This window comes from Megascapheus bottae, chromosome 4, assembly GCF_031878675.1.
Source record: "Megascapheus bottae isolate mThoBot1 chromosome 4, mThoBot2.hap1, whole genome shotgun sequence".
NCBI classification, from domain to species: domain Eukaryota; kingdom Metazoa; phylum Chordata; class Mammalia; order Rodentia; family Geomyidae; genus Megascapheus; species Megascapheus bottae.
Genome location: NC_143512.1, coordinates 27382011 through 27407054, shown reverse-complemented (window position 1 = coordinate 27407054; position 25044 = coordinate 27382011). Strand labels below are relative to the sequence as shown.

General features: G+C 38.6%; 1 protein-coding gene across 1 annotated transcript in view; it reads right to left on the bottom strand.

Moving 5' to 3' along the window:
- Window positions 1-10481: 10481 nt before the first annotated feature.
- Ell2 (elongation factor for RNA polymerase II 2) overlaps window positions 10482-25044 on the bottom strand; it is a 73237-nt gene continuing 58674 nt past the window's right edge. The window contains exons 8-12 of the mRNA XM_090331602.1: window positions 24459-25029; window positions 21258-21324; window positions 17364-17535; window positions 14621-14665; window positions 10482-14529 (exon numbers count right to left, since the gene is read on the bottom strand). Coding sequence (XP_090187728.1) covers window positions 14413-14529; window positions 14621-14665; window positions 17364-17535; window positions 21258-21324; window positions 24459-25029 — 972 coding nt within the window. The 3' untranslated portion in view covers window positions 10482-14412. The remainder of the gene's footprint in view (window positions 14530-14620; window positions 14666-17363; window positions 17536-21257; window positions 21325-24458; window positions 25030-25044) is intronic.

Sequence of the window (25044 nt, the reverse complement as noted above, 5' to 3'; positions counted from 1 at the left end):
GAAAAAAAGAAAAGAAATTTCAGGTGACAAAATATCATTACAAAATGATCAACTGTGTATAATATTCTGTGCTTTACAAAGAAAACGCTACCACTCAGAGTTGAGTTGTTTTATTAAGGGCCAACAGTCATTGACAAGTTAGTGAGGAGACTGGACTCTGCAGTTAGATTGAGTTCAAAGTCCATCTCTGTCGCTAGCAATGTGGTCCTGGCAAAGCTACATGACCTGTGAACCATACATACAATGGGACTAATATTCATGGGCAATTCTGAGGAGTTGATGATTTTATTATTTCCAAAGTGCTTAAGGAAATGCCAGACATACAGTGAAAGCTGTATAAGCATTTGTTAAATAAAACATTAGGCTATGTAAGAATTCATTCCTATTGTATAATTTGGCTCTGACTTCCACGTTGCAAATGGCTGAAAATAGGAAATCTGATTTGCTTACTGTGTCATGTCCAGTGCTGCATGGTGTTGCCATGTCACAGATATGCCTGAAATGTCTTAATGAATGAATGGTTCCTTCCATTAGGGTTCTCTTAAAAGTGGATTTGTCATCACTCCTGGCTACTCTCACAATGTACCCTTGTCCTCACATTTCACATCAGATGCCTCTGCCTCTCAAAGGCCAATTCTTGATAAGATGCTTCATAGTTTCGTGCATCTCACTTGGACATTAAGTCCAATCAGGTAAGTGACACTGGAGGATTGATAAACAGAAAGCATTTCAGAAATAAGAATCTTAATTCCATTTAAAAGAAAAAATGAACTATGGACTGGGCACCAATGGCTCACACCTGAAATCCTAGCTATTCAGTCAGGAGGCTGAGATCTGAGGATTGTGGCTCAAAGCCAACCCTGCAGGAAAGTCTATGAGACTTTTATCTCCACTTAATCACAAAAAAAACCAGAAATGGTGCTGTAGGAGCTTAGGGACAGTGCCCAAGCCCAGAGTTCAAGGCCCAGGACTGGCAAAAAAAAAAAAAAAAAAAAAAAAAAAAAGAAAAAGAGAAAGAGAAAGAGAAAGGAAGAAAAAGGAAAAAGAAATATATTACTTCACCAAGAGATACCAAACTAAGAAAAAATTGTTTTAAAGGACAACAGAAAGAAAACGTGTGTGCGTGCGTGTGTGTGTGTGTGTGTGTGTGTGTGTGTGTACATCAATACTGGTTCTTGAACTCTCTAGGGCTTGTGCTCTTGCGTGGCTTTCATGCTCAGGCCTCCAGTCAGGCTTTTTGCTGGTAAATTGGAGATTGAGTCTCTCAGATTTTCTGCTACACCTGATCTCAAATCATTTTTTTTAATATTTTTATTGTAATTAATAAAAGGGTTACATGATATTTTCCAGATAGAAGGTGCATTAATTCACATACATTGATACCTTTCACATGTCTTGGTCCCCATTACCCTCCCCTCACCCCCCTATCTTGGTTTTCCTCCCTTCCCTATCCAATTTCAAATAACCAAATACAAATATATCCAATATATCAGATAACAAAATGAGATACTGTAACAATATGAGATAACCAAGGGACAGCAAAAGAGATGAGAGATAACATAGTACATTAAGGACAACAATTATTCATTATATGGCTTTTGTTTCAATATCCTGGAGGTCTTTTCAATTAGCTTCATACTATATGGCCTTAAGTATCAAGGTTTTGCTCTATTGCAAATCTCTGCTAGTAGAGTCCAAGGTTTCTACTGATTATGACAAATGAGGGAAACCATTGAGCCTAAGTTCCTTTGAGTCTGGCTTACTTCACTTAATATGATCTTTTCTAAGTCTTTCCATTTCCTAACAAATGGGGCGATGTCATTTTTTCTGACAGCAGCATAGAATTCCATTGTGTACAAATACCACATCTTGTTGATCCACTCATCAACTGAGGGACATCTAGGTTGGTTCCATATCTTTGCTATGATGAATAATGCTGCAATGAACATTGTTGTGCTAGTGGATTTAGAGTTGTTTTGATTTGCATTTCTTTTATGACCAGAGATGTGGAGCATTTCTTCATGTGTCTATAGGCCATTTTTGTTTCTTCTTCAGAGAAGACTCTCTTTAAGTCTTTGGCCCATTTTTTAATGGGATGGTTGTTACTTTGGAGATTAGTTTTAGAGTGATTCAATTTTTTGAGCTGTTGTTATATTTTAGATATGAGGCCTTTGTCTGTTGTTGGGTTGGTGAAGATCTTCTCCCACTCTGTAGGCTTCCTAATTAATTTACTAGCTATGTCCTTTGCCATACAAAAGCTCTGCAGTTTAATGCAGTCCCACTTATCCAGCCTTTCTCTGATTTGTTGTGATTCTTGGTCCTTATTAAGAAAGTTTCGACCTGTGCCAAGGAGGCCTAGTGTATCTCCTATTCCTTCTTGTAAAGTTTTCAGTGTGTCAGCTTTTACCTCCAGGTCTTTGATCCATTTGGAGTTAATTCTAGGGCAGGGTGACAAAGAAGGATCCAACTTTAGTTTTCTGCAGGTGCTTAACCAGTTCTGCCAGCACCACTTGTTGAAGAGGCTATCTTTCTTCCATTCTATTTTTTTGGCTCCCCTGTCAAAGATTAGGTGGCCATAGGTCTGTGGTTTAATATCTGGGTCCTCAGTTCTATTCCATTGGTTTTCAGGCCTGTTCTTGTGCCAGTACCAAGTTGTTTTGACAATTATAGCTCTGTAATAGAGTCTAAAGTTTGGTATTGAAATTCCTCCTGCACTGTTCTTTCTGCTAAAAAGTGTTTTTGCTATATGGGGTCTTTTATTATTCCATATGAAATTTTGGATTGCTTCTTCTATTTCTTTAAAGAATGCCATTGGGATATTGATGGGTATTGCATTGAATTTATAGATAGCCCTTGGCAAGATTGTCATTTTCACGATGTTGATTCTTCCAATCCAGGAGCATGGGAGGTTTTTCCATTTCCTTAGTTCTGCTTTAATTTCCTTTTTTAGGGTTTTAAAGTTTTTATCAAAAAGGTCCTTTACATTCTTAGTTAAGCTAATCAGGAAAGCAACTGACCTAAAATCTTGATTCCCTGATCTTAGCTGTGATTATAGACATGAACCACCAGCTTCTTAATAAAGAGGTGTTGAGTGTGGTTATACAAATAGAAACAGGGACCAAGATGGGAGGGGGGTGGGGGGGAGGGAAATGGGTACCAAGACATGAGAAAGGGTATCAATGTATGTGAATTAATGCACCTTCTATCTGGCAAATATCATGTAATTCTTTTACTAATTACAATAAAAAACAAAAAAGGGAAAAAAAGAGTAAAACCTAAAAAACAAAAACAAAAAAAAAAAAACAAATAGAAACAGGGGCATCTATATGACATTTTCTAGTTCTGGAAAAGTGAGGAGATGGGTCACAGAGCCCAGGTACATAGTATTCCAGAAATGATATGCTGCAAAAATAATGTTTTACAAACACATTTTCAACGTGTTTCTTCCTTGAAATATTGATTTTGAGATACTCTGATGAAACAGGATATGCTATGATCTCTACTTTCTCTGAAGGCATAAATCAGTATATTAAAGGTTTTGAAAAGTCCTTCATCAGAAGAGAAATGCTAACAATGTGAAGTCTAGCATTGTCCAAATTTCTTAAGCTAAACAACTCTTTTGTTGCCTGCAAACATTTCGACATTGCATTTGGGAGATGCAGAAATCTTACGCAGGTTAGCGGCCCTCACTTCTCACCATTCATTTCTATCATGTGATAAATTTGTGCAAATATTCGCTGTGTAAATCCTACTCCCAGAGAGTCTACCTTGAATAACTCTTGGTGTATGTGAGAGCATGAAAAAATAAGTACCCAAGTAACTCTGACTAATGGAGGCTGTTAATGACGCAGACTTTGCGTCAAATCAGAATCACCTAGAGGGCTTCGTGAAGGCACTGGTTGGTGGGTCTCAGTCCTAAATTCCCATGAATTTAGGCAGAGGGCTGAGAATTTCTATTTCTAAAAAGTTTCCAGGTGCTGCTATACTGCTTCTGGTCAGAGATCATGCCTGAGACCCACCACTTTGAGGCACAGTGGGTTAGCATGGCTGTTGGGCTATCTTCTCTGAGAATCCATCTGTTTTCCTTATGGCTGAGAATTCAGAGTAAAGGTCAGGGCAAAGATACAGGTGCAGAGCACATCTCCACTGTTTTCTGGGCTGAAAGGAGATGCAAGCATTCCAGTGTTAAGAATGCAGCAGCCGGGGTCGGGAGTTTGGCCTAGTGGTTAAAGTGCTTGCCTAGCATGCATGAAGACCCGGGTTCGATTCCTCAGTACCACATACATAGAAAAAAGCCAGAAGTGGTGCTGAGGCTCAAGTGGTAGAGCTTTAGCCTTGAGAAATCCCAAGGACAGTGCTCAGGCCCTGAGCTCAAGCCCAGGACTGGCAAAAAAAAAAAAAAAAAAAAAGAATGCAGCAGCCACCAGAATATTTTGTCCCTGCAGATGGGAACCTAGTTTGGCCATCGTGAGTGGCTTCCTACCTCCAGGAAGAAAACAGGAGTGTGAGTGGTTGCATCAGGGGCTGGGAGCTGGGAAAGCCTCCCATCACCTAAGCAGTGTGAGCAGTAGGAGAGGCATTTTCATAGCACACTGGGGTATTACCCACAGGGAAAAGACAGGGAAATGAGACAGAGCCATGGAAACTTCATGGAGGTAGACTATGAACGGGCTGTGAGGAGACCTTGTTGAGTCCTTTCAGCCACCACATAAATAATGGGGGCTAGTACCAAGTCTGAGAATAATCCTATAGAGGAGGTTGCCAGAAATTGGGGTACAGTTGAGTGACAAGACCTTCCTTCTTGTGTTCATCCTTTGTGATTCTTTGGGGAGTGTTCATGGGAGTCAGGCCATCTCACATGAAATGCGTTTGCAATGAACAATGAAGTGAGGGCACCTGTGACAATGTTTGGAAAGACACGAAGTGTTGCACATTGACAAATGGTAAAGAAAATACTCATTGCTCTTCTCACACACCACAAAGGGCTTCTCCTGAGCTTCTCTGACCCTTTGGCCCCTCCTCCCAGCTCTGTTGTTTTAGTCACTTGTTTGTCCACCAGTAACCTCACTATGCTCACACAGATGGTGTGCCCTGTTACACACAGCAGAACACTTGATGGCAGTTTTAACAACACAGATGTTATTTCTCTGTTTCACAAGCTTCCCCTGGGCGGTAGTGCACTCTCATCCCAGACATTGCTCTACCCCAGAATGGTCCACTCAGGGAAGGTACCAGCCTCAGACCGGCTGGAAGATGGGGCACTCCATCATTCCTGAGAGAAAGAATCACTGTCCTTTCCATGTTCCAACTTTCCCGTGTGAACTCAGGGACCAGCTTGAGGTCCACTGGCCCACGAAAATGATAGCTCTCCATGTTGGAAACTTTCCTCGGAAGGAATTAGCAACATGAGAAGGCCACTAGATAAGAACCCACTTTCGATAAGGCAATAACTAAAATGCTTGGGCCTCAGGAAGGAATAGCGCCTCTTTTATCTCCCCAGATATGCTTAATAAAGACAAAGCAGCAATTTAGAGAATAAGTTCAACAATCAAACAGGCCCAAGACAGCTTTTGTTCACTAGAAGCAATTTCCAACACATTTTCGCTTCTGCTGCTGAAAGCAGTAGCTTCATGCTGCTTCCCCAGAGAGGCCTTAACATTTTCTCTCCCACTGGGTCCTCTTCTGCTGGCTCTGCCAGCACCCAGAGATGCCAGAGAAAGGTTAGAGATGCTGATGAGAAACCAAACAGTATCCAGAAGAAACTAAGATTAACTTTATAGGTGCTACCTAAGATGTTTTCCTGTGCTCATTCCTTTCCTATCCTTCAATCCTGGAGAAGTGATGTATGCAAGAGTAGCTATTCTGTAGAAAGTATGGGACCTTCTAGAGGTTTCTCACCCCCAAAGTGGGTTGGCATGGATAGGGACATGTAAAAATAAGTAATGCGTCTATCTTGATGTAATGGTCATATAATTGTGGAATTCAAGTGTTATATGAATTATTAGAGGAAAGGTATAGGAAAATAACCCTGTAACTCCAGAACTAGAATTCACACCCAGGGCATAAGGCTCCGTGTTCCATTATCAGACTTCATCACTACAGAATTTTTCATGTCTTTCTTTTGTGTTCCTGTTTCTATCTGATCTTTTCACCACCTATAAGCCAAATCCAAGGAAACATGTTTACATGTGCATGTTAAAAGAAGAGCAGGATAGTTCATACAGATGAGAACAGTGAGTTCAGAAAAGGAATGAAATCTGCAATTATAACTACTTGGGAAATAGAAATCAGGAGGACTGTGGATCAAGACCAAACCAGGCTAAAAACTTTATGAGGCTACAGCTCAAAGAAAAACCTGGACTAGAAGTATAAATGTCATTTCCTACTTGGCAAGTAAAATTGAACATCGCTAGGAACGTGGGTCAAGTTAAGTGGTAAAGCAAGTATGAAGCACACAGTTCAAACCCTAGTAGTGTAAAAAAAATAAATAAAAGGGTCAAGAGCAGGTGGGGTGGTGATAATTAGCTACCATAGCAATACAGATTTGTCAACAGGGACCGACAGAGGAAGAAAGGAAGAAATTGGTCGGAAAAGTGGCTCTGCCAACAGTCCCCAGGTGTCTTCTCACAGCTTTTTCAGCTGCAGGGTTCTCAGATGATCATGAGACCCCTGGAGACTCTCTAGGTAATTCTTAGACAAGATTTAGATGAGCTCTAGCCTTGGGATGAAAAGGAAATGGAGAGGGAATCATTTTTATAGCAGCCCTTTCCCTAAAACATATTAACCTATAATGAACCACGTGGAACACTTCTAAAAACTGAGTGGTAAGAAGAATGTAGGTTTAAGACAAAAAAAGGCTCTTTTAAAACTATCCTTTCTGGGAAGCAGGGGTGTGGCCTTTCTAAAGACAACTAGAAAAAGAGACCATGGAGAATTTTCAGTTAATCTTAAGTGTGGAAAACAAATATACCTACACTACTGTAAGCTAGTTATAGCCACGATGCTATAGAAGCTAATGTGGTACATAAGAATCAGGAGCACAGGTTTTCTTTTTTTATGTTAATCCTGCCTGGGCCTTAAACTCTGGGAATGGGCACTGTCCCTAAACTCCTTTTGCTCAAGACTAGCATTCTACTACTTGAGCTACAGCACCACTTTGGCTTGTTCTGTGATTAATTGGAGATGACACTCACAGGCTTTCCTGCCTGGGCTGCCATTGGATTGAAATCCTCAGATCTCAGCCTCCTGAGTAGCTAGAATTATAAGCATGAGGCACTGGCGCCCAGCAGCAGTGTCTTTAAAACATTCTAGGCTCTGGGTTGTGTCTTTTGTTTGTTTGTTTGTTTTTACCGTAAGGGCTCAATGTTATGCAAGAAGTTAACTCCAATAGGGTTGTTCACTTCTGACTGGCTGGTTTGTCAGGCACATTGCCACAAAACTTGCAACATGCAAACAAAAGATGGAAATAACAAAAAAAAAATACAATAAAAGTACACATGGAGAATTTAGTAGCCGCCAGGATCTTTCTACCTATGCCTTATCATAACAACCTCTGTGGTAGGCAGTACACCACACTCAGGGAGCAAACTGAGTACACAAGGCTTCACGACCTGGAACATAATCTGTAGCTTCTGAGTGGCAGAGCCAGTATAAGCCAGGCTGGCTCAGTATGTGCTCTCAACCACTGTGCCTGTGGCCTGTGCTATGGCTCAGCTTGCTTTACCACTATCTTTGATCACTTTCCAGTAGTAGCTGCAGGAAGATGCCGCCTGTGCAAGCTCCTGCCACCTCATCCTGTTTTGCCTTGTATTCAGACATTTCCACTCCATCTTCTACAAAATTAAAGCAGTTCTTGTGGATGGCAGGGTGCTGCTACCTGCACCATTACAGAAATCCCTGGGCCCAATTATCCTCAGAGCATTCGCCACCTGGAATGTTGCATAAGTATTAGATATAACATAAATGTCAATAATAACTTAGGTTGCTTTTAAAGAAACATCAGACAAGAGATGCTTTAAGGAACATGGAAAGTTGATGCAGCCATTTTAGATAGCTCTCCACTGGGGTTCGTGAGAGAGCCACTTGAAAAAAAGAAGATACAATTTCCATAGGAAATTTATAATAAAAATAAGTTTCAAAAGCCAAGTCATTTTAGACTGTTTTGGTACTACAAAGGTAACTAGAGGGAGAACACTAATATTAGAAAGAGATACTCCTTTTGGAAATGTGTAGCTAATTAATCATGGCAAAAGACTCCTTACTCTGTCTTGGCACCAAATCTGCCTTTGTTAACCAAAGCCTAAATCAGGACTTTGGGAAGATAAAGGAGAAAAGAACAGAAATCTGAACAATGCAGTGGATTCCCACAGTTATCCAAATTCTCTGGCTACATGGATTTTAAATCTGACCTGCAAGAATAATCTACCCCAGGCATTGTACCAATACATTATCATTGAACACTTTCAATACGCCAGACACCCAGCTAGAGGTTGGGACATCTTTCTGAACAAGACAGTTACTACTCTCATGGAACTTAAGAATGTAACTAGTATCCCGTTACAATGTTAAATGCCACAGAGGAGATGTATAATAGGAAAGAGGGTTTATAATCTGAGGCTGGAAGGTTGCAGGCTGCTTAGGTATCTTAAGACTGAGGAGGATTTATCTAAGGAAGGAAGGGGAGGAGGGTGGAGATAGTGGTATAGATCTTAGTGTAGGATGAGCAATATATATATAGGAAAACCTAAAGGGAGGCCTGGCTGATTGGGGAACAAGAAGTAGGAGTTGCAGGATATGAGATTGGTGAGGGACAGCAGGCAGCCCACAATGCACCACAATGGAGTTCTGTAAGTCTGGCTGAAATTCATGCGTAAGAAGGGCAGTGAGCCTCATTCCTTTGGCTAATGCAAACATGCTGACTGGCTCATCATGTGAGCTCATTTTTAGGAAGCACTTTCCTCCTAGACCTAGATATGAAGTTCTTTCTTCCTGTCCATCTGCAAATGCCCGCAATGTACCAACAATCTAGTCCAAGTCAGAAAAACCAGCCTAGCTGGTCATCTGAATCAGACAGGCAGGAGCTGAAGATGACACATGTGCAGTGTCATGCACAGGAGACTCATCTGCTCTCCAGCTTCAGAATTAAGCAACTGTAAAATATCACAGCCACTTGTTGCCATGACCAGTCTCCCAGGGCCCAATCTCAGAATGGTTAAACCAGAAGAGCAGGTATGTGTATGTCTAGCATTCAATAAAAAAAAAACACCTCAACTGAAACCTCAGGCTTCTCTCTGCCTCTGTTCCCTTTGACTGGACTCAGTCTTGCTTGGAAAACCATGCTTGCACCAGGAAGATCATCCAACCATAATTCAGATAACTGTTTTTCCGGAACCCTCAAATGCTTTACATAATGAGCTCCATTTCATAACCTAGTAGGAAGGCCTCTTTTTACTGTTGCGCTGAGAAGACAGAAGTCTGGCTAAAAGGGAAGTACAATGTCAGCTGTCGCATGTGGGGGGGGCTGGTGGCACTGCTGACTTTGGGAGCCTCACCCAGCCTTGAGGCTCCTCATATACCTATCCAGTCACTACTGGCACTCATCAGTCTAGGTTTTTAACACCAAAGCTTGACTAAGGTTTCCTTTTTTATCCCCCTATATTATTCCTTCATAAAAACTTGTATAAGTTAAGGATTCACCTGGGATGTTCTTATGCCTAGTTCGAATGGGCTACCTGCTAATGTAAAGCTTGTTCCTGGGATAGCCTTCTAAAATGAAGGCTTGTACTTGTACTGCCCCAATGTCAAACACCTCATTGTGAAGACTGAACATAGTCAATAAAAATGAAACAAATTCTCAAAAAGTATTTTGACCCTCCTTCAAAGTCTTTCTGAAAAAAATTCATTTCAGACAAACACCCTGACTAACCTGCTCGATATCATCTCAACTCTCACGTTCTATCTCTAAACATTGTGTAGGACATAGCTGAGCTCAGGCTGTCACTTTGTGAAATTATGCCAACAGGGGAGGGCGATATGAAGAAGGTTAAAACAGGCAGAAGCTGGCATCAGGGTATCCAGATGCCACCCACTTACTAGCTGTTTGTCAGGTATGTTTCTCTTAGACGCCTCTCAGCTTACTCATAGGTAAAATAGAGCTCTCAGAGAAACAGGATGTTCAGTGCAAAAATGCAATGAAATGTAAGGCCCTCCAAAATGATAACTGGAGTTATTGTTCTGTTTTTTGCTGTTGCCTTTAGAGGATGTGTCCTGTGCCCTGCATATACGAAACAGGCAGGGACCCAAAGCAAATACCCTGGGCTCCCATTTCCTGGAGCCATGACAAGACCTATCTCTGACCCAGAAAAATCATTTGCCTTAGGGCATCAGAGACTACTTTGTCATGGGCTATTTGTTTGTTGTTTGTTTTTTAAGACAAAGTTAAGTGCTTTAAAATGAGACAAAGGAAAAACAAGTACCAGAACTGCAAAGTTAACATTTTTATTGAACTGAAATTGGTGAAGGAACAACTGGGGCCACCACAGCTGCTGAGCTCACACGAGAGCAGCCCCGGTGACATTTTAGCCTTGAGAGGCCTAACATGTATGGAAACAGCATAGAGATATAGGTATCATTTTTTTTAAACACTCAAGATAGTTTGAAATGAGCCTCACAACCTTGTCGAATTTCCAAGTTACATAGAACATTGTTAACACCTGTGGCCTTCATTTAGTAATGTTAGTTATTGTCTTTTCCCAAAATATTCCTCTCAAAAGTGCTGGCTCTATTTTGGTTCCCCATTCCACATTAGTACACATAGAAAAGGATTTAGTAACACTTGGGCAAGTAATAAACTGTCAGAACTTTAAAAGTAGTAAAGGCATTTACCAAGCATATGGACTTGACACAAGGCAGGTGAACTGGCTACAGAATCCCAGCCAAGTTCCAGGAGCTAAGAACGCACTAATGAAAAGGGTAAGGCACCCAGGCAGTGTCTGAACTGACGACCTGTTTTTGTCTGAACATCTCCTCTACGTCTTGCTTCCAACACGTATTTTACATAATGAGATGAAATACATTATGCTAAAAGAAAACTCCTACACAGGGTATAAAATCAATCAGAGAGGAAAAAAAATAATACTGAAATTTTAAAAGTCAATGAATGGAACAACACTAAAATCTGATCACACCAACAACTATTGAACACTTCTCACTACTTAAAAATTTAACATTTTCTGGGTGCCAATGGCTCATGCCTGTAATGTTAGCTGCTCAAGAGGATGAGATCTAGGGACTCTGAAACCAGCCCAGGCAGGAAAGTCCATAAGACCCTTATCTCCAATAAATAACTCAGAAAAAGCCAGAAGTGGCACTGTGGCTCAAGGGGTAGAGTGCTAGCCTTGAGCAAAAAGAACTCAGGGACAGCACCAAGACCCCAGGATCAGAAAAACAAAAACAACTACTCTCTCTAAAGTATTTCAAGGGAAATAACTAATAAGATAGGAGATGAAATCTCTGTATTTAAAAAATGTACTTGAATATTCTTTCAGTTGGGTTGAAGTGAGCTTCTCATTCAATAGGAAGTTTATAGGTATTGATAAAAAATGTTCAAGAGTGCAAACTGTTTTATATGAAATGTGATGAAACAAACAGCAGGACAATGCATCCCTTAATTGTGACAATGCTGATTTACATTTACTGTAAAAATGAGAAAAATTTCCATTGGAGTAACTGATGCTAAGTGGCCATACCTTCCTGTAGAAATCATCTGCAGGAATCTAAAAATCTTATAATGGGGGGAAATGGAAAAATATTTATAAATACTTTAACAGGTTCGTACTCATCTTCATAAAGATCTGCAACCTTGGGTTATGGCAGATTGAGAGGTTTACAGTTTTCACCTTTGCAGGTGACAAAGAATCTGTCCAAGGTAATACAATGGTATCCAAATTAAGGATTTTTTTTCAAATATGTGATCAAGTCTACAGAGTTCTGGAAAGCATCTCCAGTTTCCAACCTGTCAATCAGAAGGCATGCTGGAGAATGGTGGGCAGCAACTCCAATGGGGATTTATTAACTATTGGTAAACAGGTTCTGAATTAAAGAGCTGGCAGTGAAACAAGAGAGGGTGTGCCCTCAAATCATAAAGAAGGGAAGGATGAATTGTACCTGCTGACAGGGGTGGGTTTACAAAAGAAAAAGCTGAGTTAGTTGACTTTCATTTCAAGATTTCAAAATCAAGTCTTAAAAGTGTAGACTACATTCAAGCCAACAGTTTTCCTACCTCAGCTTGCAAAAGTCACCTACAGGAGAAAATGTGTGAAAGTGCACATACCTGGGTCCTACCCAGAGATTCTAATGCTAGTAATGGGAGTGGTCCAAGAACCTTGCTTTTGAGAACTATTGCTCATAGCAATTAGCAGCACACAATCTTTGATTTAAAAGGCCAAGACTCTGAGATGCAACACCAATGAGGTCATCATCATTTATAGACAAATCCTTCAGGACACTCTACCATAAGAATATGGTGACGGAATTCATCTCCCAATAGACTTACTTTTCTTTCTTTGTCAAACTTTGAAATAAATTAACCTTTAATGATTGTATCTGTTTTGAGGTAAAAGGAAGAGCACCAGGGATCTCAAGGCTAAAAGAAACAATTCTCTAGGAGGTTCATGCTACATAGAAATCAAATATACAGTAATATTTTAGAGCTATAGTGTAAAAGTGTCACTTCACTCCTTGTATATTGTGTATACCTTTGTATACTTGTAACATATTTCTAATCTCTCCAGTTAAAGTTTTAGAAAGACTCCAAAGAAGAAAGTTAATCTACATATTCTGTCATGTTTTCTAGATATCAACATTTTCTGGTTGACAGTGATATGCAACAAGTTATTTATTTTCTTGGATGCTGGAGACAAACATCTTTATTAAAGATACTACCAAAATTTTGGCAAACATTTCAAAACAGATTTGTAAACATAATGCTTCCCTTTTCAACTGGCAGCACTTTGAAAAGACAATACGATAAGACAACACAACTTGAATCAACATTAGTTCAAAATCCTTATATTTTGACCACATAATTTATGTTCCCACATGATAAAACAAGTGATAGTTTAAACCAATATCAACAGATAAACTCCATGAAATGAAAGTTTGTGCTGTTTGATGAATCACAGTATGTTATGGTTAAATATATCTGCTCTTTCTTATATTCCTGGCATCCAGGATGAAAAAAAATCTTTAAATATACATTTCATGTAGGTAATAGCTTCTTTGCATATCTCTCTTCAAAAAATACTTTATAGCAGTATATAAATAGGTTACCTACACATTTAATTTTATAATTTTGCCCCAAAACTATAGATCTGTTTCATTTTTATATATCAATTTCTGCCCAACATTAATAAAGCTGACAAACTGTTGAAATGGAAATGCTTTTGTCTTCCAAAATAGAAGTAGCAATTTGACAGGAAAAAAAAAAAACCCTACAGTAACACTCGTCAGTTGTTTAACCTGAGCGTTGGGCCTACTGAGAGTAGCAGCTTTTTTCCTTCATGCACGCTCACGTCCACATCAGCTCTGCACACATACAGGTCGAGCACACGTTTCAGACGCTGGTAGGCCACAGCGTGCTTCCCAGTGCTCTCATCATTGGGAAGCAGTGTAGCTAATGAGCAACCACACATGTACACAACTAGCAAACACCTTAAGGCAACCATTGCAATGGGGGGTTAACTTGCAGGGCAGATTTAATATTCTAGATCAAGTCAGGCAATAGATATATATGTGTATAAAAACCTACACACATACTCCCACAACTTCCTATTTTTTTAACCCTCCAAAACAATGTTTTATTTTTTTTTGTATTTTGTGCAAATATCTAAATATTCTACCATTTAAGGCAAAGAGTTCGCATTAAGAAAGGTCAGAAAATAGGCTTATGTTTATCCAAAAGCATTTCACCTTGCACATTACCATGGCTGTTTAATACACACAACTTTGAAGTGTGGACATTGGATCCCCAATATCTAAAAAAAAATCATTTCTAATGACAAACACAAGCTCTCAAGGAAAAGAAAAATAATTTGAAGTATAGACACTGGATCCCCAATATCTTTAAAAAAGAAAGACAGGAAGGAAGGAAGAAAGAAAGAAAGAAAGGAAGAAAGAAAGAAAAGTTTCTATTAAATACAGAAGGGAGTGGGGGTGGGGAAGAGGGAAGACCAGGAAAAAGCAGCTTTAAAGAGGAGGGAAGCAAAGTAAAATAGAAAAAAAAAGTAACTCAAGTTTACTAATACTGAAACTTTCAACAGGCAAAGTTTCATCATTTTAGAATCTAGAGCAACTCTTTTGGAATTTTAAATAAATAATATTAGTTTATTCACATCTTCTGGTGCAAGCAGAGTTCTAGGGCCATGACTCTGCTTGCTGTTGGTCAAATTCACCTATTAGTCTTTTGATGTGAGCCAGCTTGTTATGGAGATACTCGCATCTGTATTTTTCTTCATGGTAATTGGGACTAGACTGCAGATGAAGAAAACAGTGAGGGATTAGGTTGCAGAATTGATTTCATTTGTCAATTACAGGTTAGAAAATCAATAATGACAATACCTACCTGCTTGATCTTCTGATATTCCTGTAAGACTTCATCATGAACATGCTACAAAAATTAAGAATAAGAAATCAGAAGAGAATGGATTCTTTTGGGTATTACAATAATTAGCATGTACTTGGCAAAGTGTAGGGATACTGAAAATGTAACTTGGAATAATCTTTCTCTGTGGCAATAAAAATGGGGTTTGAACTCAGGCCCTCATTCTTTCAAGGCCTTACTATGCCAGCCACATCCTAATCCCTTTTTGTCTTTGTCATTTTTCAGATAATGTCTCACACCGTTTCCCCTCCTGGGACTAGTCTTGGACCATGATCTATCTGATCTCTGATCCCCAGATAACTGGGGTTATAGCTGCATTATCATACCTGGCATACAATCTTTATTGGCAACAGCTATCAAAATACCAAATGTAAAATTGACTCAGCAATTTAATGTATACTACAGCTCTGCTTGTCCTTCAGTGAAATGATGAAAGTATGTTAATTCACTGCAGCAAAAGGTGGCAAAAAGTTCAATTTATACAATGGCTACAAGAGGACACTGAAAAATGGGGAAGTGCTTTATATACTGAGAAAAATAAATTCTTTAATACTTTACATTGTGCAGCCAAAATTATATGGACAGTTTGCTACCATTTTTTTAAAAGGGAGAAATTATTATATACTGTAAATATCATTACTTTTAAGATGTGCCTTGTTCTAATTCTAATGAAACTGGGATAAACTGTAATATAAATTCCTGGGATAGAACATAATGATGCCTCCTATAATGAAAGATTATAATTAACTTAGATTCAATTAAGCATAGTACATACGTGAATTTATTTTAGTGCAACTAAATACAGTACATATGTGAATTTAGTGTGTATGCACATATATCACATATATATGTATATATATAAACAATACACATTTTTAAAAGAATACACTAGATAACAAAGGAACAGCAAAAGAGATGAGAGATAACATAGCACCTTAAGGACAGCAATCATTCGTTATATGGCTTTTGTTTCAATATCCTAGAGGTCCATTCAATTAGCTTCATACTATATGGCCTTATGTATCAAGTTTTTGCTCTATTGCAAATCTTTGCTATTAGAGCCCGAGGTTTCTACCGGTTATGATGAATGAGGGAAACCATTGAGCCTAAGTTCCTTTGAGTCTGGCTTACTTCGCTTAATTTGATTTTTTCTAAGTCTTTCCATTTCCTAACAAATGGGGCGATGTCGTTTATCTCATATTGTCACAATATCTCACTTTGTTATCTGATATATTGGATACATTTGTATTTGGTTACTTGAAATTGGACAGGGAAGGGGGGAAAACCAAGAGGGGGGATGGGGGGTAGGGTAATGGGGACCAAGACATGTGGAAGGGTATCAATGTATGTGAATTAATGTGCCTTCTATCTGGCAAATATCATGTAACCTTTTTATTAAATACAAAAAAAAGAATACACTAGAAACTAGTATTAGTGGCTACTCCTAGGGAGACATCAGGTAGCTAGAGAAAAATAGCTGGTTAGCTTCCATGTTCCAGGTACTGGACATGGATTCTCAAAGCTTAATGTCACTCACAAATGTTTGCACTCTATGATCATCCCATTTTTTTTGGATGGGGAACTTGAGTCAAAGAACTATTTGGAAACTTACCTAAGGCCAATATACACAAATGTTAAATGGCATATCTGGGTTGTAACCCAGATAAAGTGGTTTCAGAGCCACTAAGCAATCCTTAGAATTATATTTCAGTTAAATATTATGTAAACAGATAAATAACTGCACAGAAAAGCATAAATTGCAAAACCTCACTCCAACAACTTCTATACCCTAAATATCAATTCATCTGGCAGTCTTTAACTTTTATTATTTACTGAAGAGACTGAAACCCAGTAATGCAAGACATGGGTGCCTGTGAGCCATACGCTATTGATGTTTCTCCTCTTGTGGAGAAATTGTAAGGCAAGAACCATGGCAGGGGGCTCCAAGAGAAGCATCAGACCATTTATGGCTGTGAAGTGAGACTAAGTTCTTTGGCCTATGTAATGATAGAATATTTATTATTTCTATCAATTCTTCTGTGAAGAACTATATATCCCCCCGCCACAAAATAACAAAAATGGATCAAGGTCTATTGTTCTTTTCTTATAACTGCTAAATCTTATTTTATTTTTTAAAATTTTATTTTGATGTATAGGTGATGTGCAGAAGGGTTACAGTTACATTAAGTAATAGATCTATTCTTCTTTGTCAGCTGAAGCTTTACTACCAGCTAGGGTGGGGAAGGAAATAAAATTAGCACATAATGTACTGTGCCTAGGATGGCTCTAATTCTATGACTATAATCTAACTCAGAGTTATAAAAGTAATAATTAAACAACTTTCTTGAAATAGCACATTTTGGGGGAGGGGAAGGAGGTGTAATCAGAGCTGAGTTGGCTGTATCATCAAATGAAGTGTGAATGAATCCCAACATCAAGTTTTTCCCCTTGTTTGGTTATATTTGATAATTCTCAATACATGATTTCTTATACTGGCAAAGATTTCCCCCCTACTGTGTTTATTTACTTTTTAAGAACTACTTCAACAATTTAGTTCCAAAAGCAGTAAAGGCTAGTCTAGTCTCTCAGAGAGAACTTGTTTTAAACTTTAGTAAAGGGTGGCTGTGAAGTTAATGAGATAAGGAAATAAAGAAGGCAAAATATGAAAAGTGAGTCTGATCAGGAACAAATCAAACCCATTTACCTGATACTCCTTTGAGCCTGGAGAAAGGCGCTTTCGTTGAGCATCCAGTTTGATAAACCTTCTAGCCACGGTCTCCATCCTGGCATGTAAAGCCCTGTATTCATCGTACTCTGCATTGAAGTCATCCTTGTAATTTTGGCGTTGCTCATAGGAGACAATAGCAATATATTTTCTAATAAAGAAAAAAACAATGAAGAGTTAGTTACTGGCTAAACACAATGGCTGGAGTCTGAGATTGAAACTGTTAGAAACTGTATCTTTACATGAATCATATCTATCACTAGTAGTTACTACTGTTTCACTACTAGTTTGTTGGTAGGTCATTCTTGTGCTTCACAGGACTTAAGAGCTTTTATGAAGGAGATCACATGTGAAAAACAGTTGGTAGCAATGGAATTAAAGAAAATAGCATCAACAACAAACATTTGGCCTCCTAAACTGTCTATCTGAAACAATTCACTACTGTACTAATGGCTGAGGCCAACTTATCTGTTTCAAGTGATAGCAAGAAGGACTCGGCATGTAATGCAGCAGCAGGAAACTGTCACAGGTCCCTGAGTGCTGGAGAGAAAGGGGATTTGGAGCCTATTGCTTTGTAAAAGGGGTTCGCCATTCTGCCTTTTAGTCCAGTGGCAACCAGAAATCAACAAGGTTCCTCTGGTTTGCTCTCTTTACTTCTTTCCTTGTGTTGCTAACTAGACAACTATAAAAAATACAAAAAGGGGAACTGTTTATAACTTTTTAAAGTGAGACAAAAGAAAAGAACCATTTTTCTTGGTCTTTTGAAGCAACACATTATACTCTGCAACCAAAAAGCTGGGTTGGGACTGGGAGTTTAGCCTAGTGATAGAGTGCTTGCCTAGCATGCACAAAGACCTGGGTTCCATTCCTTGGTACCACATACATAGAAAAAAAAACAACAGAAATGATATTGTGGCTCACGTGGTAGAGCTCTAGCCTTGACAAGGTCCAAGGACAGTGCCCAGGCCCTGAGTTTAAGGACCAAGACTGGCAAAAAAAAAAAAAAAGTTGATGTTGAAATATTAGTATAATTTGCTTTCTTTTCTAATATATATATATATTAATTTTCTTTACATAGTTGTACAAAGGAGTTACCATTTAATGGAACAATTTATAAATAAAATGACTCTTGATCGGTGTTATCCCTTTTAACACTCTCACCTACCCCTCCTACCAAACTCCTCTTACTTTTCTTAATTTCCCTATAAGAGGAGAAACATCAAGAGCATATAAGCATATATGTCTCATAGGAACCCATGTCTTACATTACTGTCTTGCATTACTTATTTTGCTCAGTTTTGTGGTATACACAGTGCATTCTTCTAATCTTTCCATTCATTCTTGTGACCCCTCCACCACACACCTTGCAAGTACTCATTTCCTAGTACTCATAATTTGATTTCTTAATAAAATACAAGAAATACATTTATTCCTTTGGAATGTGAGTACTCCTTAGTGGTAAGTAAATTACAACAACAGTATTTTACTGTAAAAACAAATGGTATTGTTTGTTCATGGGTCTGGGAGCCAGAATCCTAACAGCTTGGCTCATTACTCTCAGTACTTCCGAAATGCAAAATCCTCTTGACTAATTGAGATAAAAGCTGAGATTTCAGCAGGTAGTGGGAACATCAGGATGTATTCTGAAGGTGCACATTTATTCATCACTGTGATAGCATCTTGGAAGTCAGTCCTCTCCAAATGCCTTTATATAATCTTACCAGCTTTATTTAAATTGCTACATCACAGATGTCTAGTTGGAAATGTGAGAAAAGTGATGCAGTGAGCAAACTTGGTGTCCTCATTAATATTTTTATTCACGCTGAGATAGACAGTATGGAGGTTTAATTTTCGATGTGTAATTGAGACAGCAGTAGTGTGCTGATTTAGAGCTGCCCTGCTGGTGCTTGGCTACACAAAGAACACAGCCAGTGAAGCAGGAAAGCAGTCCTCCCCAGGCATGGCTTCTTGACTGCACACCAGAGGGAGTCCCGAAGGGAACAAGAGCTTTCTGGGGATAAGTACGTAGAAGCAGAATAAATAATTAACCCAATGTGGAAATTGATTTACTTTGCTGTATATGTACCCTACTTTTCCAAAATCACATCTTTTGTGTTTTATATAATAATTGTCTTAAGAGAAAGCTCCAAACTGACTGCAAAGGTGTTGTTTGCTTATCCTGGCATTTTAAATAAAAACTACTTCATCATCATCCTTATTTTTATTACATATATATATTTTTTTTTTTTTTACAAAATTTGCTATGGTTTTACAGTTGGCTCTTAATTCAGTGATAGAATAAAAATTTGTAACTGGATAACTCAAAACCACAAGTAATAAAAGTATTTTTATTATAGAAAAATTAGCAATACCATGGTTAAGTATGAATTATTCAAAAGCAAATCATTTAGGGGTTGGAATATCTCTTTCTGGTTCTCTTATGAGCCAAGTTCTGTATTTTCAGCAATTTTCTCATTATTTATAAGCCGTACTTTTGGTAAGGCATATTGCTTTTACTTAAATGAATGAGGTACACAACTGCAGTCCTAGAAATGTAACATACAAAACTGTACCAGAGCAGATGTAGCAAGCAGCCTCAGACCAGTAACCTAAAAAAAGCCTTTTAAATATAGAATTAGCTAATTAGGTTGCCAAAACACAGCAACAGCCTTGAATCCTTGGGGGAAAAGTTTAGAGAGTATTTTTTAGTCTCCCCACACAATTTTTTTAAATCACATATAACCACTTTTAATAAGAGGAAATCAAGACCAGCCTCCTGATGGGTGTTAACATGAGGGGCTGACTTGGAGAGTTGGCTCTGGGTCTTTAGCAGTGGAGCCAGGGGTTGACCTGGAAAGCTTACTGTAAACCTATACTCCTTTCTGAGAGGTAGCTGATTTCCAAGGCTCCTCTGTTAAACTGAGCTCAGATAGCAGAGTATTTAGCATGGTTTCTCAGACCTATTAGTGAAAAGATGATAACCAGCATTGTAACTATTGTATTCTCACTAGTAAATGGAAGCAAAACATTTTAAATCTAAAATGTCCCGTCTTCTGGGATACAGAAGGCTAAACAATATAGTTTAACTTGGTGCACTACTAAATGCCATTTATAAAAAGTTCACATAGCATATATTCTATTTTTGTTTGTTTTACATGCTATGTATTTTGTTCGTTTTCAAAGCTATCTGCTGTCGGATCTGTTTTCGCCTTCATTCTTAACAAGCTCTTGGAACAATTATTCCTCCTTATAGAAGCCTTTTATTCCACAAAAAAGCCACAATTATGTGTCATTATAATGTCTGTGATGACCAGTTACAAAAATGTCCCCAGAAAAAGTCTGCAAGTCAGCATTTGTGAACTTGTTGTCATAAGAAACAAAACATTATAATTGGTATTCAAGTGAAAAGATTAAATTTTATTATTTATTCCTTTTAAAATTAATTTGAGGGCAGACTTTTATTTAAATAAGAATCCACCTATCTTTACTTTTTAGTACTAACCACTTTGTCAGTAATAAAACAGTCCCTCAAGGGGCCCAAGGGAATGGCCATGAATTGCTAGACTGTCAGCTTTGAAGAGGCCGATCCCTGAAATCTTCCATAATCAACTGCTTGGCCTCGCCTGGGAACAAAGGCCAAGGGCTGCTCAATACTTAAAGGCCAAGGAACATGGCTCAGAGTAGGGGGAGGCCCGAGGAGCTCATGAAGACCAGGGTGGATACAGGCTTAATGGCAGTCTTTCAATTGTATGGGTCGCTCCAGGACTCTATTTCTGGAATTCCTTACTTTTTTGATTTGCAAATTATGGGAAAATAATTTGCAAACTGTCTAAAATTAAACAGCTCTCTCCACTGGCAGACAGAGGAACTTACATCAAATAATCTGGGAGTTCAACTGCAGAAGAAGGCTCCATGGAGGCAGTGCAGTCCTCTTTAACTCCTATGAAGAAAAACAAAATCAGAGTGTCCATCAATCAGTATGGTTATCAAATGCCTGTAATTCTAAAAAAAGATTAGAAACATCTGGAACACTTTTCCTCAAATTCTATTCTCCCATTGCAATAAGCAGCAGTGAGTAAGGAATACAATTGAACACAAACAATAGGGGCCGTATGAGCAGTGCCAGAAGAACTGACGCCAGGCATTTAAAGCACCCCGGCTACTGCAGTGTCTGCACAATACAGGAATTCCATCTTAACCCAAGGTCAATCTTCTATTCTTTCAACAACAGTTGTGGCATCTGCCCAGCAATTCAAAGATTGTGGTGGCAGATGCAGTCAGACAATGGGAGACACAAATTTAAATCAACATCTACTTTTCATGGGATTCAAACAAGGCAGATGAAACAATAAAGTCAGGTAGCAGACTGCTTTGGTCACTGTATTTTATTGCCATCTTTTTTTTTTTCTTTTTACATGCAGACAGTGGAACTGGTAGGAAGTTTTCCCACTGGTTTAAAATAAAGGTATTATTCAATGTTGATATTGGGCCTAAACAGATTTTTTTCTAAATAAAGGTTTTAAAGAAAGATTCCAATTACTCATGATTATCCTTTAAAATATGCAAATTTTCAATATTCTATTTAAGTTTCCCATTCTTAGGGACCTTTCATTAGCACAATTTTTAAAAAAATTTTTCTTAAAGTACAGTTGATATTTCAGACTTTGATTTGTCAGATGGCAAAACATCTATATTCACTATAAAATAAATGTGCGTATGACAATTTCTCAGTCCACTTTTTTTTTTTTTTGCCAGTCCTGGGCTTAAGCTCAGGGCCTGAGCACTGTCCTTGGATTTTTCTCAAGGCTAGAGCTCTACCACTTGAGCCTCAGCATCACTTCTGGCTTTTTTTCTTCTTCTAAGTATGTGGTACCAAGGAATCGAACCTGGGTCTTTGTGCATGCTAGGCAAGCACTCTACCACTAGGCCAAACTCCCGGCCTCTCAGACCAATTTTTTTTTTTTTTTTTTTTTGCCAGTCCTGGGCTTGAGCTCAGGGCCTGAGCACTGTCCTTGGACTTTCTCAAGGCTAGAGCTCTACCACTTGAGCCTCAGCATCACTTCCGGCTTTTTTGTATGTATGTGGTACCGAGGAATCGAACCCCGGTCTTCGTGCATGCTAGGCAAGCACTTTAACCACTAGGCCAAACTCCAGGCCCCCCTCAGACCAATTTTTTAAAAGATAAAGCATATTCAATAAATTACATAGACTTGGTCTTACTGCTCACCTACATATATTTGGTTCAGGTTAGGGCACAAGATCATGCTTTCACAACAACCTCTACCTTCACAGAAATGAATCAAATATGGGTCACTTCCACTTTGCTACAGAGGCCAGAGAAGTTCCAACAGAGACAGAGGATTTGGGTCTGGATCTGTCCTGGGTTTGTGATGAGCCTATTCTAAAATATTTCTCTGTGACTTTCAGGGAAGGATTCCAAAGACCAATCCTGTTACTCCAGGTCTCCAACTAAGAACAATTATAACTCTGCTGTAGGTCTCAGCATACTGGAATTCAGATCTGTAGGCATGAGGTTTCAGCTCAGGATTATCCTCCTAGTATGGGAAGTGTGGAAGAGCACAGAGGATGCCCAGGAACCTGGCTAATTTACTTCTTTGTGGCTTTTCTTGACGTGACAGAGTTAGGTACAAAAAGTGTTTAAAGAGAAACAAAGCTTAGAAGTGGCCATTTGTTATGTATTTTGATGCAACATACCCAATCTAGACTGACACAACACTATGTCATGCTATCCTACAACTTCTTTGCAAACACCACTAAAACCAATCAGAGCTTGTTTCATATGACAAAAATGACTAGTTAAAGATACATAAGGCCATATAGGATAAGGCTAAAATGAAAGGACCTCCAGGATATAGAAACAAGAGCCATATAATGTGGGATTGTTATTCTTAATGTACTCATCTCTTTTGTTGTCCCTTGGTTATCTCATATTGTTACAGTATCTTATCTTGTTATCTGATATATTGTATATGTTTATTTGTTTATTTGAAATAGGATAGGGAAGGGGGAAAACAAGATGAGGGGAAAGGTATGTGAGAGAAATGGGGACAAAAACATGAGAAGGGGTAGCATTGACTGTTAAATAATGCACATTCTATCTGGTGAATATAATGCAATCCTTCTATTAATTATAATAAAAATATATAAAATTAAAAAATGACTAGTTAAGGCAAAGAATTATAGGCTTTTAGGGTTATGGGAAAAATACAGAATAATGACTGATGGCAATTTACTATAAGTGTTCACTAAAATTAAGGACCTCAAGGAATAAAACAACAAAGAATCTTAAGCCTTTGAGTTGATAATAACCAAAACCTTGCTTTCACTGCAAATGAAGATGTTATGGATCTGAATGTCATTACTTTGCCTATTTTATGAGGAATCTGACATTCCCCCTGTGATAATATTAATTTAATAAAGTATGGGGTGCTCTGACTTCTTTGAGAAAGAAGAAAGTAACTATTTCTATTGCTACCTGTGCGTCTGGTTAAAGTCAATTCAAGAATAACAGTAAGAGATTGCACAACACCATAATGTGAGAAAAAGAGTGAAGCCTCTCTTCTTAAAATGTCATTTTAAAATGTCATTATTTTATTAATACAGAAATCATGTTAATAGTTGTCTAAAAAGAAATTGAAATACCAGTTGTAAGATGAAAAAAAAAATCAGCTCGAGGGGCTGGAAGTTTGGTCTAGTGGTAGACTGCTTGCTTAGCATACACAAAGACCCGGGGTTCAATTTCTTGGCACCACATACATAGAAAAAAGCCAGAAGTGGTGCTGTGGCTCAAGGGTAGAGCTCTAGCCTTGAGGAAAAAGTCCAAGGACAGTGCTCAGGCCCTAATTCAAGCCTCATAACTGGCAAAAAACAACAACAACAACAAAAAAAACAGCTTGAAAGTATAACATTAAGGTAAACAACTAAACAAGCATTTACTTGTTAAGCATTACTGGTTATGAGTATCACCATCTAAAACTCATGCTAGTATGCTTTTCTAGTTCATGTAATACACATTGTCAGGTACTCTCTATCCCCTTAGCAAATGTAAAATACCTTCACTGGAATTTGGACTGGAGTTATTTAGCTTGGCAATTGCTTCTCTTTGAAGATCCTCCTCTTTTTCTTCCATAGCTTCAATGTCATGCTTTTTTATTTGGTCCTTTTCCTTGTGTTTTTTAGACTTCTTTTTGGACTTTTTATGAGACATTGAATGGTTTTCTTCCATAGGCTTTGGACACTTGAGTAGAACTGAACCGGGTGTTAATGTTTCCAGAGAAGTCCTCGAGGTATATTTGTCTTGCTGGTCCTCATAGATGCTACCATCTTGACTAAAACTGTCAACAGGTAGGTCTTGAGTCCCCCGGCCTTCTGGAGTGCTAGGGGAGTTGGAGTTGGAATTTACAGTCTGAGGGGGATTTGATACAGGCAGGTGTGTTGAAGGCAGTGGTGGGGGCGTGGGGGTGGCAGCAGCTGCAGGGGGCGGCGGCGGTAGGCCTGCAGCGGATTTGTCACTGGTGGAATTCAATTGACCATTTAATGTTGGAGGTACTCTACTTGTCAGGTGAGATATTCGAGCTTTTTTATTCATTAAAGGATCAATGAAATCTGAATCCAAAGGCCGTTTCTGAGTGAGAAGGGA